Raw genomic sequence first — 15,296 nt, 5'->3', positions numbered from 1 at the left:
TAAAGTCATTTCTGGGACAATTGTCATATGTTCTTTCATCATAGAAATTGTCTTTTTCTTCGTCTTCCTTGTCCTCTGTTGAGGCATGTACATTAATAAGGCTAATATTAAAAAACTTGCCCCTGATCCTTAAGCAGCTTATATATATATATATATATATATATATATATATATATATATATATATATATATATATATATATATATATAAACGAAACAGAGGCGGCATTAAGCCAGCTAAACTGTTGGAATATACACACACACACAGACACACACACAACGGTGCAACGAAATAGAACAATTGCAGGAAAAAGGAGATAGTTTTGGACTACATAAGAAGATCAAAGAAATATCGAATATACACAAAAGCCACCACAGAACAAGAATACGCAACGACAGAAACGAATACATAGAGTCAGAAGAGGAGATAGCAATGGCGTGGAAACAATACGCAGAAAGACTTTTTAATGAGGAAAGACCAACACAACCAACGCGCAAACTTCCTTCCTAAAACTTATCAGGGCCATCAATAATGCGAAGTGAAATAGAATATGCAGTTAGAACCACAAAGATGCATAAAGCAACAGGTCCAGATGAAATTAATATAGAAGTAATAAAACTACTAGACGAGGAGAATATCGAAATCTTGGTAAAGCTGTTCAATAGAATTTATGATACTGGTTACATTCCGCTAGAATGGCTGCAGTCATCCTTTGTGATGATCCCAAAAACAGCTAATGCCACAAAATGCAATGAACACCGCTTAATCAGTTTAATGAGTCACTTGCTGAAACTCTTCCTTAGGATATTACACTCAAGAATGTACAAGATACTAGAAGAACTTAGCGGGTCAACACAATTCGGTTTTAAGGGAGGACTAGGAACAAGAGAGGCAATTTTATGTTTGAACACCTTAATACAAAACTGTTTAGATCAACGAAAAGATGTCTACCTCACCTTCATCGACTACGAGAAGGCATTTGACAATGTTAAACATGATATCATGACGGAACTACTACATAGGGCCAACATGGACCAGAAGGAGATCAGAATTATTCAGAATCTATACTGGAACCAACTGGCAAAGGTGAGGATTGATCAAGACCAATATACGGATGAATTTGAAATCCGGAAAGGTGTCCGCCAAGGCTGCATACTCTCTCCGATGCTTTTTAATTTATATGTTGAAAATATATTTGCAGAAGCATTAGAAGACACGGAATTAGGCATTAAGGTGAACGGCATACCAATTAGCAACCTACACTATGCGGACGACACAGTGATTATAACTGATAATTTAAAAGATCAGTAGTTATTACTTGATAGGGTGAATAGCATAGGTAAAAAATATGGCCTCAAAATCAACATTTTGAAAATGGCTAATGACCATGAAATATATGGTCATTAGCAGAAACCCTCCAGAAAACCCGATAATATGCATAGGTGACGATCGCATAAAACGCGTGAAAACTTTTAAATACCTTGGCACCACAATCAATGACCAATCGGATCCACAACAAGAGATAAAAACCCGAATACAAATGGCAAGACAAGCTTTTGTGAAATTCAGACCGGTCCTATGTAATCAAAACCTAAATTTCGAAATACGCTACAGAATGGTCAAGTGCTACATATGGTCCATCTTGCTTTATGGCATGGAAACGTGGACTTTGAAAAAAACATCTATCAACAAACTTGAAGCATTTGAAATGTGGTCATTGAGAAGAATGATGCGCATACCTTGGGTGGATAGAGTTCGAAACGATGACGCCCTTAAGAGAGCCGGTGTGGAAAGAGAACTCTTTGAATTAATTAAAAAACGCAAGATTGGTTACCTTGGGCACATATTGAGAGGATCAAAATATGAAATACCACAGTTAATCCTACAAGGGAAGATCGAAGGTAGGAGAGGAGCCGGCCGCAAACAATTATCCTGGTTAAGGAATATTAAAGAATGGACAGGAATACACAATACAGGCGAGCTGTGTCACGCCGCCAAGAACAGAATTCTAGTAATGAGATAGTCGCCTACGCATCAGGGAATGCTACAATTTAGTTACATGAGAAATCACAGTCTTTTAATATGATCATACTTACAATGCAAGGATAATCCCCTATCGAAAGCTGGTCACAATTTTAAAAAATTAGTAATTAGTAATTTTTGACATATTAGTAATATTGAGTACATATGGTCGTACTCACAGTAGCTTCTGCGTAAGTGGCTAGTAGTATTGGTCTTAAAGTATTTGGCACACGCCAGCTAGTTTGCTATTGAGTAAGTGGAAAAATTTGTCGGTTTCAGATATCAACGTGCAACCGGATTTATAGCGTGTGTAAACCATAGTGATAAAAGCATTTTGAGAAAATTACCGACAAGAATTTTCTCCCCTAGAATATTCTTACCTCACTATGCCTGTTATGTTTCTTACCTTCCTATGTACGTTGAAATCGTCGTACTTACTCTGTAGAATTTCGATTTCTTGGCATTTTTTCGCCAGTTCTTTCTGTTTGCCTTCTCTGTATCTCTCTATGTTATGTTTTATAGGGTAAAATGGAGTAGCTGTGGCAACCACTAATGTTTTTTTAAATTAAAAAGACATAAAGTTTATAGTACAAGCTTGTTAATCTCTCTGGTAGTATATATAGTGTAGTATATATAGTGACAAATTCTTGAGACATTCAGCTACCACAACAAAAATTCAATTAGCAATTAAAAGTCCGACCGTTATGTTTTTAATTAGGGAAATTGCGTCGTAGTTGAGTTAAATTTCAAAAACTTGGTTCAGTACAGAATCAGTGCAAATCTAGCGCTTGGTAACCGGAGTATGAGAAGAATAGTTTGGTAATTGTAATTACCATGACATAATACGTGATCGGTGTACACTGTGGACGGTGATAAAGGAGCAACTGTCGTTCCAAGAGTTTCTAGATTAGTTTATTTACAACTTATCCTTTGGGTGCAAAATGCCAAGAAAATATATTGTAAAGACTATCAATCGTAGTGTCGGAAGTAGGTATTCACAAGAAGCATTAAAACTGGCAATAAGAGATGTGAAATCGGATGCTTTGTTAACAGATTGGCAGCGCAATAATTTGAGTAGCGCAGTATTCGAGAACTTTTCTGGTGAATGGCTTTAGAAAAACAGATATTTTTTGCTTGCAGCTTTACTACAGAAAGCCAGATTTGCATACCATCAATTTCCATTGAATCCTGGGAGAACGTTCCCTAGCAACAGTGAAAGCTTCTCCGAAGCAAGAAAAAAGGAAGAGGAAAAGAATAGATGTTGCTGAGGTGATCACAACTAAAACCTATTGTTTTGTTTTAAGATCTCAGTATATTGGTTGTTTTTAAATGCTGTTATGATGTACTTATTTCCTATCCTTTTAAATTTTTCTAATAAGCTCTTTAAATATGGTATTATTGATATCTTTGAATCCTTGTCAAAACCTTGTTAGCAGATTCATTCTTTGTCAAAACCTTTGTTAACAGGTTCTTTCTACCTGAAATGCATTTTCATTAGAACTGGTGTTTCGGGCTCTATCATAATGATTTAATAATCCCTTTTTTGATGTTTACGTTGTGACTTGAGTGGCAATTTAAATATTTGTTGGTGTGAGTTGGTTTTCTGTAAACTTTGGTTCCATCTCCTGTGTCCCTTTTTTGTGATTAACACATCCAGAAAAGAAAGTGAATTTTGGTTTTCATTTTCCATGGTAAATTTGATTGATTGTTCTTTATTATTGATGTCCTGATTGAGTACTGATTCGTGAGTCCAAATAGATTGAAGACCATTAGTTCATACTTAAAAATATACCAAAACTGTATTACATAATTCTTTATGCTCACATTAGTCGATAATTATACATAGGCTGCTGTAGAGTTAAGTCACAATTCAGATATGGTCTCAAAACTTGTCCAGATATGGCAAAGGCCCATCACCAATTTTAGAGTCCGTTTTGAAAGCGCTAATGTCAGTTTTAACACAACGCTTTTTAAATTTTATGTGAGCGAGGCCTTAATAGCATATAAAAATATAAGACAACACATGGTTTGCAACAAAGGTCAATGCTTATACATGGAAATAACATATGAAAACGTTCAGTTATAATAAAAAAAAAATCATAAAACAACACGAGAAATAAAAAGCAAAAGAGATCTGTTTTTACAAAAAAAAAGAGAGCTAAGGTTGAGGTCAAAGTTGATTTACAAAAAATAGAGAATATGGTGCTAAATATCTAAAACATATAAGGAATTGGAATGTATTTAAGGCAATGATCAAGACTTTGAAAACGCATTGTTAAAATAAATAAATAATACTTTTAAACAGTTAATAATATTTATATTAATAAAAAAAATGACAAATACAAATAATAAAGATCACCGCTAATTCTCAATATAAAGTTATATTCTTAATTACCGCTGCAAATGTTGGAATGTACTATACTGCAATAACGATGCATATACCATTCATAAATAAAGCCTCTAACCTATCAATATTCTGAACAATGTATAATAAAAACACTTAAAACGTTCTGAGTAAATAGATATTTTTTGAGGTACATGTTACGAGCTCCCAATTTTCAAGCACTTGATTTAAACATCAATTGGTTTGTTAGCTCCACCCATATCTTTCAAGGGGACAGAAACACTTGAACCGGATGGCTGTGACCAACCAGCTTCTTTATCATGCTGTCTCCTCTTCTGGTCTTCCCGTCTTTTGTACTCTTCAAGTTCGAAATAGTACCTAGGTAAATAAACAAAAACAGAACTCAGGAAAAAATTAAGGTTTGTGAGAAAGTTTAAAAAAATGTATTTTTCAACCAAAACACTTTGAGAACAAGGTTTTTTAACCCTTTACAAGTAAAGTGACATACAAGTCGTTGGCATGTATTACATGCCTACTGAACTACATGTCACTGTTTGACACATGAAAGTGCACAGAGGTCGTTGTGGCTGTTTAATCAATCTAATATTTCTAACAACGTTATGTAAAATAACTATTTTGTTTTCTTTCTATTCTATTTCTATTTATTCTATTCTATTTATAAGTCTAAAGTATTTGTATTTGGTAGAACAGAACAAAACATGTTAAACAAGATACAGTTGAATTTAAAACTGAATGATGTGTTAATTAAACTCTCATTTGGTTAATATAGAATTCATATTTTTATATTACAATTGAACTGTGTAGATGCAAAATTCCCATTCTCCAAATTTTCATATCATATTTTCAGTTATGTCTATCAATGAATTCGTCTTTTAAAGGCGAATCGAACCCTGATAATATTTTGAACTAAAATTCACATTTTAATATCGAAAAACCATACTGAAAATGAAGTTCGGAAAACTTAGGTCACATTATCCAACACATGATTTGCAGCAAAATTAAAATTCTCCAAATCGACCAATCAGAGTGCGTAGGGCGCATCACGGGATTGTCGTCCACACTACCACCAAAGAATATAGACGCTTTAATAAGCGTCTATATTCTTTGCTACCACACTGGTGAAGTTTTGTCAACGGTTTTTTTAACCTCACCTTACTTGTTGCATTTACATGTGTTTGTTAATGTTGATTGACGCTTTTATGATTGTGATTTAAATAATACGACTTTTATAAATCATTAATAAACTAACTTATTGGTGCATAATGGATAAACTAGTAGAGCCCTTGACTGGTCAAACAAGGAAAAAGAAAATAAGTACCGAGAAGTGGAAACAAAACAAATATAATTTAGCAGTCTAAAATATTAGTAAGTTAGTCCTACCAAATTTGTTTTTAAGTCTTTGTTACTACATCTAGAACAAAGAAAAATTTTATTAGCTCATTAGCTGTGGAAGAATAAAAAGCTAATAATACTTTTCTTGTGTAGGTACTCTGCGAAAGGTATGCTGGATTTTCGTTCTTGTAACCATGATTGAAGACAATTTCAATGCGCTACCGTTCCTTTCCAAGACATTAGACGTTTCCATCAAAACTTCTACTCTCAAAAAGATAAGGTTTACCAAGATAATTTTATTCTGAAGTTTTCCTCATCAGTAAAAATTAAAAGAAGAAGACTAACTTCTGGACGGTACAAAAGACAACCTATGAGGACCAACTATTTTATAGACTAGAAAGATAAATCCATGATGCCTGTATGCCCAAAGTAGACTATAAACTACATGATTTTATCATATGACAATATCATATGAGATTTGTTGATATGATTAATCGTTTCTATGATGTTTTAAAAAATCGTGTTTACACTGCATGATAAGTTATGACATGATATGAGTGACAATGAGTGAGGTTTTATTGATTTTTCTTTTAGTTTATGGTCATTGAGATATTAGACACAGTATAGGTATCAACTATTACATTTTTAAACTATTATAATGGAAAATAAATCTTTAATTGCATTGGCTTCCCTTCTTCTTCGTGCGACTAGGATTACTCCTGTTTGTCTGCCTCTTATTCTGTTTCAGTCGTTGTTGGCTGTACATTATCTTTCCACCTTTTTGGCGGCCTTCCAAAGGGTCTTCTGCTACACGGCTTGTTGTTTTTACAGATGTTCGCTAATCTATCTGCTCCCATTCGGTTTACATGTTCGTTCCAGTTTTTTTTCTTGTTTTTATCCACCTGTTAATATTTTGAATTTTGCATTTTTCGTGTATACTTCTGTTGGTTTGTCTGTCTCTTAATTATATGCCCGCTATTGATCTTAATACTTTCATTTCGATATTGTTGATTTGTTGTTTCGTCTTTCCTGTATCGGTCCTTGAGTCCGCTGCATATGTTAGGATTGGTCTTACTGTTGTCTTGTATACTTTCATTTTGCTTTCCGTGGTCAGATATTTGTTTACTCAGATACTCAGTCAGATACTCTTGCCGCTTTTGATGCTTGCCTTGTGGTCTCTGTTCTTATATCCCTGTCACTAGTGATCACTATTGGCTTCCCGACTTTTAATAATAATACGCCGGCAACAACTGCGTACAGCGTACAGCAGTAAGAAGAAAAAGATCAGACGCTTTTGGGCTCGCAGGTGGCTCTTACGAAGAAATCGTGGACAGGGTATATCAAATTTAGTGTTGATATTATACCAAATTAAAAATAATTAATAAAGAAACTAAACTAAAATTATGACCAAGAAGACTATAAAACACTAAACTAAAAATAAAATAAACTAAATAAATAATAAAAGAAAATTACGACACAATAGCACACATTAGATAATAGGTTCAATATCAACGCAACAAACAAAAAATAAATAAATAAATAAAGAATATTGTCTCTCGGTAAGGGAATGCTGCTGAATTGACATAAGAATAAGGCGCGATATTTAAATATGTTGGTGTTACCCGTATTATTACCGAAAATCAAATGATTTTATCATGCGGAATAGGTACCGTCCTATTCTCCTCTGATAAGCTATGACGAGCCGCATGACAGTGCTTATGACAAAATCATATGACAAATCACACAGTGTAAACATGTAAATTTCACTTCATGACAAAATCATATGACAAATCACATGATAAATCGTAGTGTAAAGAAGACTTAACACGTTTATAGGTGTACTCCATGTTTCACGATTTCGGGTAAATGGTATTTTGAAGCGTTTCAGAGAAAATGGTCAGCTTAGTAAAGTAAACAGAGCAGATAACAGGGTTTCTACTAAAAGTTTTCGTAAGAAAACGCATGTAATGAATTTTATAAATAGATTCAAATGTTCAGAGCCTCATTACTGTGTCAAACACACGGGTAAAAAATATCTTTCTGTTGAATTGAATATAAGAAAAATGTGGAAAATTTATATCAGTTTACTCACACAAGATCAGAGTGATTTGAAAGTAGCACACTGGTACTTTAGGTCAATTTTCAATACTAAGTACAATCATGTCTTCGGTTCCCCATGGGAGACGTTTTCTCTACTTGTTTATCAGATGAACAATTAAAACACGCACAGAAAGATAACGAAAAACAAGAGCTCATGACTGAAAAACGTGTTCATAAGTTACGCGCTAAGGCTTTTTTGAATCACTAAAATGCACTGACCCAAAAATTTTGATTTTCAGTTTTGATTGTCAAAAAAACCTACCCTTGCCCAAATTGCCAGATTAATAGTGGGCAAATCTACCTCTGTGGTAATGTGGTTAAAGGGAATTCTAAAAGTAAACTGACTCCAGATAATGTGACATCCTACATTTGGACAGAAGACAAGTTTAATAAAGGATCTAATGAAATTGCTTTGTTTGTTTTTGATACACTTACAACAACAGAAATGGAAAGCCCTATTACTATTGCGCGATTAGTGAGTGTTGGATGTGGGGACCAGAACAAAACTTCAATAGTTGTGGCCATGGCTTGTTTCTGGCTTTGTAAACATGCACAAAAAAATGTAAAAACGGTTCTTTTTTCCATGACATGTCATAGATATCTTCCATCAGATAGAGTATTTGGAGTCTCAGAAAAGTTTTTGAGAAAAAAATAAGTGATTTAAAAAGCATCAGAGTACATTGATATTCCAGCCGAACATTCGAAAGTAGTAAAGGTTGGCCAAGACTGTGACGTCTTTGACTGCAAGAAAGAAAAGGATGTATTCATGAAAAAACCGGCACAATTTCTTCCTCAACTGGGGACATGCAAAAGGAATATTCTGACAAGAACTAAATAAAAAAATGTTACAGGTCAGTACACGTACAAATCAGACATGGGTGTGGCAAAGTCCTTAACCAAGCCAGGAAAACTGCTTTTGAACATGAACCCAAACTTAATTTCTTTGTCAAACTCGACAAAACCAGTGAAGAAAGTTGACGTCAACAACTTGTTGAAAAAGCATTACAGGGACCAGTAGACAGAAAATGAGGATAAACTCTTCTACAAAAATGTTATCGATGGGGCTGATGACAATGCAGAACCCGAGTCAGTTTGTGAACACATCGAAGAAGTCAACATCGTTAATTTTGAAAAATACGTCATTCTAAACAATGTATCTAAAACAATCAAAGCAAGTGTAAAACAAATAACAATTAGTTTTAAAGAGTAAAACATCGTAGCACTATAAAATAAATTTAATGATTTATTAAAATTGAAATAAAATAATTTATTTAATGTTTTTATATTTATAACCCACAAAATTCATAACAATATAAATCACCTTATTTTTCCTGGTTCTAGTTTTTTATTTAAGGTTAAAATATAAATAAAGCAAAGTTCAAATATTTTGCATCATAACTAACATTATTAATATAGATTTTGGTGCAAAACTCACAGTTAACCACATTTTGGTACAAAACTCACATTGTCTGAATTTTAAATTAAATTTACACAACAATCTTCAGTAAATACACCCATAAAGTTTAGGCAAACAGTTTCTATTACAACAAAGTTGTTACACAAAAAAAAATCGAAGCATTATACCATGGCCTTCAATAGTAAACAGTTTTTCTCATTTTTCCGAAAGTTGAGAAACGTGGAGAATGTGAATTTTGCATCTATACAATTCAATTTATTGTTAAACTTTATTAGTATATTTTAAACGCAAACTTCAGTTAAATTTAAGTTGAACTTTATTACAGACTAGTGTATATATTCTTTATAAAAAGTATCAATCTCTTTTTCAGTTACTGTTTTGAAATGTATGGTATTTTTGAAAACAATTGCTGGGGTATAAAGCCGAACATCCTGGGCACATCTTACAGAAGTAGATAGACGGAAAACTTTTAAATCTCAATTAATTATCCTCTCATGGTTTCCACAAAAGTCAACATCTTCTGTAACAGTTGTAGCATTTGTAAATTCCTTGGTATATATTTAAATCCCCTCGTATATGTATTAAAACACCGAAGAATAATTTCAGTGTATTTCTGTTTCCTTTTGTACAAGTTAAAACACCGAAAAAGTATTTCAATTCTTTTTGCGTCGCCGAGATCGATAATAAACCATTTTAAAGTTTGTTTATACATATATCACAGATGGGTATTTCCTCGGTATTCTTTGATCGAAAGCCGCTTTAGGATATTTTGCGTTCCCGTTTAAGTATTTTGTTTATACCAAGTTGGGCGAATGAATTTTAAAGATAATTACATCACTCTCGTTGAGGTCGCTGTTGGGGTTAGTTGGCTTCAGTGTTGGTCCAAATTTTGCGTCAAATTTGTAAAGTTTTTCCGTTGTTTTGTCCTTTTTCATGGAAAATGTGTAGGAGTGTAAAGTTCATGTGAAGTTTAAGTGGAGGTTTGAATAGTTGGTAATTGAGAACAGACGTCGGTGTGTAGTTTGAAGAAGCAGGCAAAAATTTGTTAGAAAAAGTGATTTATACTCAATGTAATGTGTCAGTTCCGATAAGAGTAATCACTGTTTTTTATTTGTATGCCGTATCTCATCTGAGATATTTGTAAAACGACGTTTTTCCAACAAATTTTATCCTTAAAGATATCCACATGTTCCATTGTTCAGTTTTTAAGGAAACGAGTTTCCAAAGTTTGCATCCTCAACCTCATTTTTTTGTACTAAGAGGCCGTTTCAGAACATCTTTAGCAGTTTGGAGATGAATTTGTTCGTGTGGCAGAGAGTGTAAGTCTAGTTTCCAACCCCAGAAATTTTAGTGAAACTCAGGTAACTCTTTTTGTTTGAACTTTTGTAAAAATAGACATTTTTTTCTAATAATAATTGCTTTCATTAAAATTTAAGAAATTTTTATAATTAAAATTGTAAATCTTAGGGTATGGCTTAGCTGTCATTTTATTTGTTCTCAGTTTTAAGATTTAGTATTGACATATAACAGCTAGCACTATTTTTGACATCTGGTAAATATCTAATCATATTTGAGACTATATGACATAGTTTCACTTAAAGATAATTTTTTATTTGTAATAATTTATTTCTGCTACAAATTATCGCCCAGTAACAATTGTAAGTTTTGTAGTACCTCCAACTTCTAGAGTTTGTAAACGGATAGGACATAGTAAGTCTGTTTTTGATATTTTGTATTTTATTGTTATTATCTATATTAACTGTTTGTGATGAGACAACAATAAATGTGTAATTTTTTTCTAAACTATTTTGTTTATTTATTTCAAAAAAGTTTGTAACCCTTTTATTTTATTTTTGTAGTTGCCCCAATCCAATCCCATTGTTTTATTCACTTATCCATGACCCAGTTCTCCAAATAAACCTTGAGAGCCGTTTGCAACAGTTTCATTTATTTTGCTTGCCCTATCTCTACCCCAATAACTTCTGTTCCCAATTTTCAGCTGAACCATAAGATTCTAAAATTTCCTCAAGAAGCATCTCATCTTCAAACAAGTCTAAATCTACTTCATTTTCTATAACATTGGCATCTGTATCCAAGTTGTTACCTATGTCAAATACTAGGGCCTCTAATTCTGTGGAAGTTAAATATTCTCTTTTACTATGTTAATACTAACACAATCCTTATAAAACTAACAGAACTCCAAATAAACACTTCTTTCATTGAAATGGAAGCATGTGTAGCATGCACAATGTTAAACATAAATGCATTCAAAAGTTATGTTACATACCTTGGGGTGGTAATGCCAAAAAGTGAAGCAAGAAATTCTCCTGCTGTATCCATGGCGCCTAAAGTTGTATTTCCTGCAGACCAAGCCTTATACCAAAACCAAGGTCCCCACGTCAAAGTAGACTGTTAACAAAAGAAAAATGTGTTACAATTGCTAAATAATTGAAAACACATAAAATAAAAGAACACACATCACAATTAAAAAAACACACTAGGCTAAAATGAAAATTTCATATCTTGTATGAGGCAGTAGATATATACAATAATATATGTAGAATAATATAAAATGAGACAACTCTCTTATGTAGTTTTTTTTCTCCCTGTGCCCATCTGATCAAAAAGATCTCCATTATCACTGAAGCTAAAGTTTATTGTGTTTGCTGTTTATTGTTGTTTCCTACACCCAGTCTAGAATTTTTTTACCCTGTAGAAGTTTGTAGAAGTCTTCTCCTTGGTGTGTTCTAAATATACCAGGGTCTAATCTTGGTTTTTGTCTTTTACAGTCCAGCGCAGTATCATAATACATGTTTTACAGTTTCTAGTTCATCACAGAGTCTGCAGTTAAGGTCTCCATTGTAAATGCCTATTTTATTCAGGAATAGTGTTCTGAAGCTATTTTCTTGTAGCATTTTTAAAGTAATTACTATTTAAATGGGAATAAGGTTAAAGTAAGTTTATTGACGTTTTAATTTCCTTATTCCCATTTAAATAGTAATTACTTTATTCAGGAATTCTCTTACTGGTGCATGCCCGGTCAACATTCCTGTTACTGTTCTCAGTTTGTTCCTGCCCATGTGAAGCAGTTCCTCTGTTCTTTTTCTACATGGTCCACCAATGAAGATTTTTCCATGTTTTGGAATTCTCTCCCTATATCGCTCATATTGCTGTATAGATGTCATGTTATTATTTCATATCTATATTCTTTAAAACAATACTCACGGGATCAACAAGAGGTTGATTTTTTATGCTATCAGTGTTATCTTCTTCATCTGTGCTGTATTCCTCTAAGATTCCATCTGAAAAATGTAAAATCCTTTTTGGAGCTTTTACTCTGACTGCCGCGACTTGTCCTTCTGCTTCACTAGAGATCTGATTTTCTTCTGGGCGAATTAATACCATTTTGAAGTTGTTGATTTTTTTAACTTTTAACTACAAAAATTTATAAATTGAGTACTTTTTCCAAATTCACAATTGTTGACTGACTCTGTCTGACAGTTCTGACACAAGTGACACAGAGCACAGAGTACATACTCCCTAGTAAGGTAAGTGTTATAGAAAACGTAGGGAGAAAGTTTCTAGCGCCAAATACATCTGGAATCAGAACTAAAATATTTTTTTTTCAATGGAAGAAATCTGTAAGTTTATTTGAGCGGTGTGAAATAGAAATTTTTGTGTTGCCAGGTTTCCGATTATCATCGAGTTAGATCGAGTGATGTGGAAGGGAGAGTTTAAACGTGAGTTTAAAAATAAAAATACAAAACTTGGTTGATCGGTTGATCGTCGTTGGACGGTTGGTCGACATTGGTCGTGGTCGGTCGATCAGTCTGACTAAAGTCGACTTTAAACTACATTATTTATGATGTGATTTGTCAAATGATTTGGTCATAAGTGAAATTTACATGTTTATCATCGAGTTACAATCTATGGAGAGGGCATCACTTGACTAAAAACGACCTCACTTCGGCCATATTGTTAAGATTGTTTTGACACTTTTGACAGATCGTATATATGTTTGTTTACGTTTAACGTTTTTCGAATATTTTTAGTTTTATAATACTTTTATAGAAACTGTAATAATATATTGTGATAGTGCATATTAATGGTTTCTTGTTCTCAACGTAGTTGCAGTAGCAGAAGCAATGTTAATAAAAAATCTTCAGGAATAAAGTCTACAGGTTAGTATACAAATATGTAAACAAAGTAATGGCCCGTTTGTCAGAGAATAAATTATTAGTATTTGACTGTATTAATTTATCTTTATGTATAATATATCATGTTTTTAATGTTTACCGCGGGATAAATAAATCATAGTTTATTAAAAATGTATTGCACTTTTTTAGATTATGATTAAATCTTCTGAATAACTAGTCATATTATAGTAGTTTTAATATTATTGTGTCCGGCCATGATCCCACCGCCATATTGGTATCATCGTTAGCCACGCCTACCTACGCCGTTTTTAATACACATGTTAATATGCCATCGAGTTAGAATCTATGGAGAAGCTATGAGCATATTAACGTATGTACTAAAAACGGCGTAGGTAGGCGTGGCTAACTGTGAAACCAATATGGCGGTGGGATCATGGCCGGACTCAATAATATTAAAACTACTATAAAAATATGACTAGTTATTCAGAAGATTTAATCATAATCTAAAAAAGTGCAATACATTTTTAATAAACTATGATTTATTTATCCCTCGGTAAACACTAAAAACACGATATATTATACATAAAGATAAATTAATACAGTCAAATACTATTAATTTATTCTCTGAAGTACGGGCCATTCCTTTGTTTACATGTTTGTATACTAACCTGTGGAACGATATTCCTGAAGATTTTTTATTAATACCGCTTCTGCTACTGCAACTACGTTGAGAACAAGAAACCATTATTATGCACTATCACAATATACTATTACAGTTTCTATAAAAGTATTATAAAACTAAAAATATTCGAAAAACAACCAACGTAAATAAACATATACGATCTGTCAAAAGTGGCAACACAATATGGCCGAAGTGAGGTCGTTTTTAGTCACGTGATGCCCTCTCTATAGATTCTAACTCGATGTAATATGCTCATAGCTTCTCCATAGATTCTAACTCGAAGATGTTTATACTGTGTGATTTGTCATATGATTTTGTCATAAGCACTGTCATGCGGCTCGTCATAGCTTGTCACAGGAGAATAGTGTACCTACCTATTCCGCATAATAAAATCATATGATTTTCGGTAATAATACGGGTAACACCAACATATTTAAATATCGCGCCTTATTCTTATGTCAGTTCAGCAACATTCCCTTGCCGAGAGACATTCTTTATTTATTTATTGTTTGTTGCATTGATATTGAACCTATTATCTGATGTGTGCTATTGTGTCGTATTTTTCTTTTATTAATTATTTAGTTTATTTTATTCTTAGTTTAGTGTTTTATAGTCTTCTTAGTCATAATTTTAGTTTAGTTTCTTTATTAATTATTTTTAATTTGGTATAATATCAACACTAAATTTGATATACCCTGTCCACGATTTCTTCGTAAGAGCCACCTGCAAGCCCAAATGCGTCTGATCTTTTCCTTCTTACTGCTGTACGCTGTACGCAGTTATTGCCGGCGTATTATTATTAAAAGTCGGGAAACCAATGCAATCAAAGATTTATTTTCCACCATAATAGTTTAAAAATCTAATAGTTGATACATATACTGTGTCTAATATCTCTATGACCATAAACAAAGAAAGAAAAATCAATAAAACTTCACTCATTGTCACTCATATCATAAGTCATAACTTATCATGCAGTGTGTAAACACGATTTTTAAAACATCATAGAAACCAGGAATCATAACAAATCTCATATGATATTGTCATATGATAAAATCATGTAGTGTAAAGTCTACTTTAGATTCTAGATCACACACACACACACACACACACACACACACACACACACACACACACACACACACACACACACACAAAAATTTCTACTTCTCAGTATTAATAGCTCAAATATACTGTTACGATAGATAATGACGTGTCATATGA

General features: G+C 33.0%; 1 protein-coding gene across 1 annotated transcript; it reads right to left on the bottom strand.

Moving 5' to 3' along the window:
• Positions 1–4,317: 4,317 nt before the first annotated feature.
• LOC140441849 (protein FAM177A1) lies at positions 4,318–12,759 on the bottom strand. The gene is made up of 3 exons (XM_072532799.1): positions 12,462–12,759; positions 11,524–11,645; positions 4,318–4,744 (listed from the first exon to the last, which is right to left on the bottom strand). Exons 1-3 carry the CDS (start codon positions 12,639–12,641, stop codon positions 4,594–4,596), a joined length of 453 nt encoding a protein of 150 aa, XP_072388900.1. The 5' UTR covers positions 12,642–12,759; the 3' UTR covers positions 4,318–4,593.
• Positions 12,760–15,296: the final 2,537 nt, after the last annotated feature.

Source organism: Diabrotica undecimpunctata, chromosome 5 (assembly GCF_040954645.1).
Source record: "Diabrotica undecimpunctata isolate CICGRU chromosome 5, icDiaUnde3, whole genome shotgun sequence".
In the NCBI taxonomy this organism is placed as follows: Eukaryota; Metazoa; Arthropoda; class Insecta; order Coleoptera; family Chrysomelidae; genus Diabrotica; species Diabrotica undecimpunctata.
Note: the sequence above shows the minus strand (reverse complement) of the source record. Positions and strands in the feature narration are given on the sequence as shown.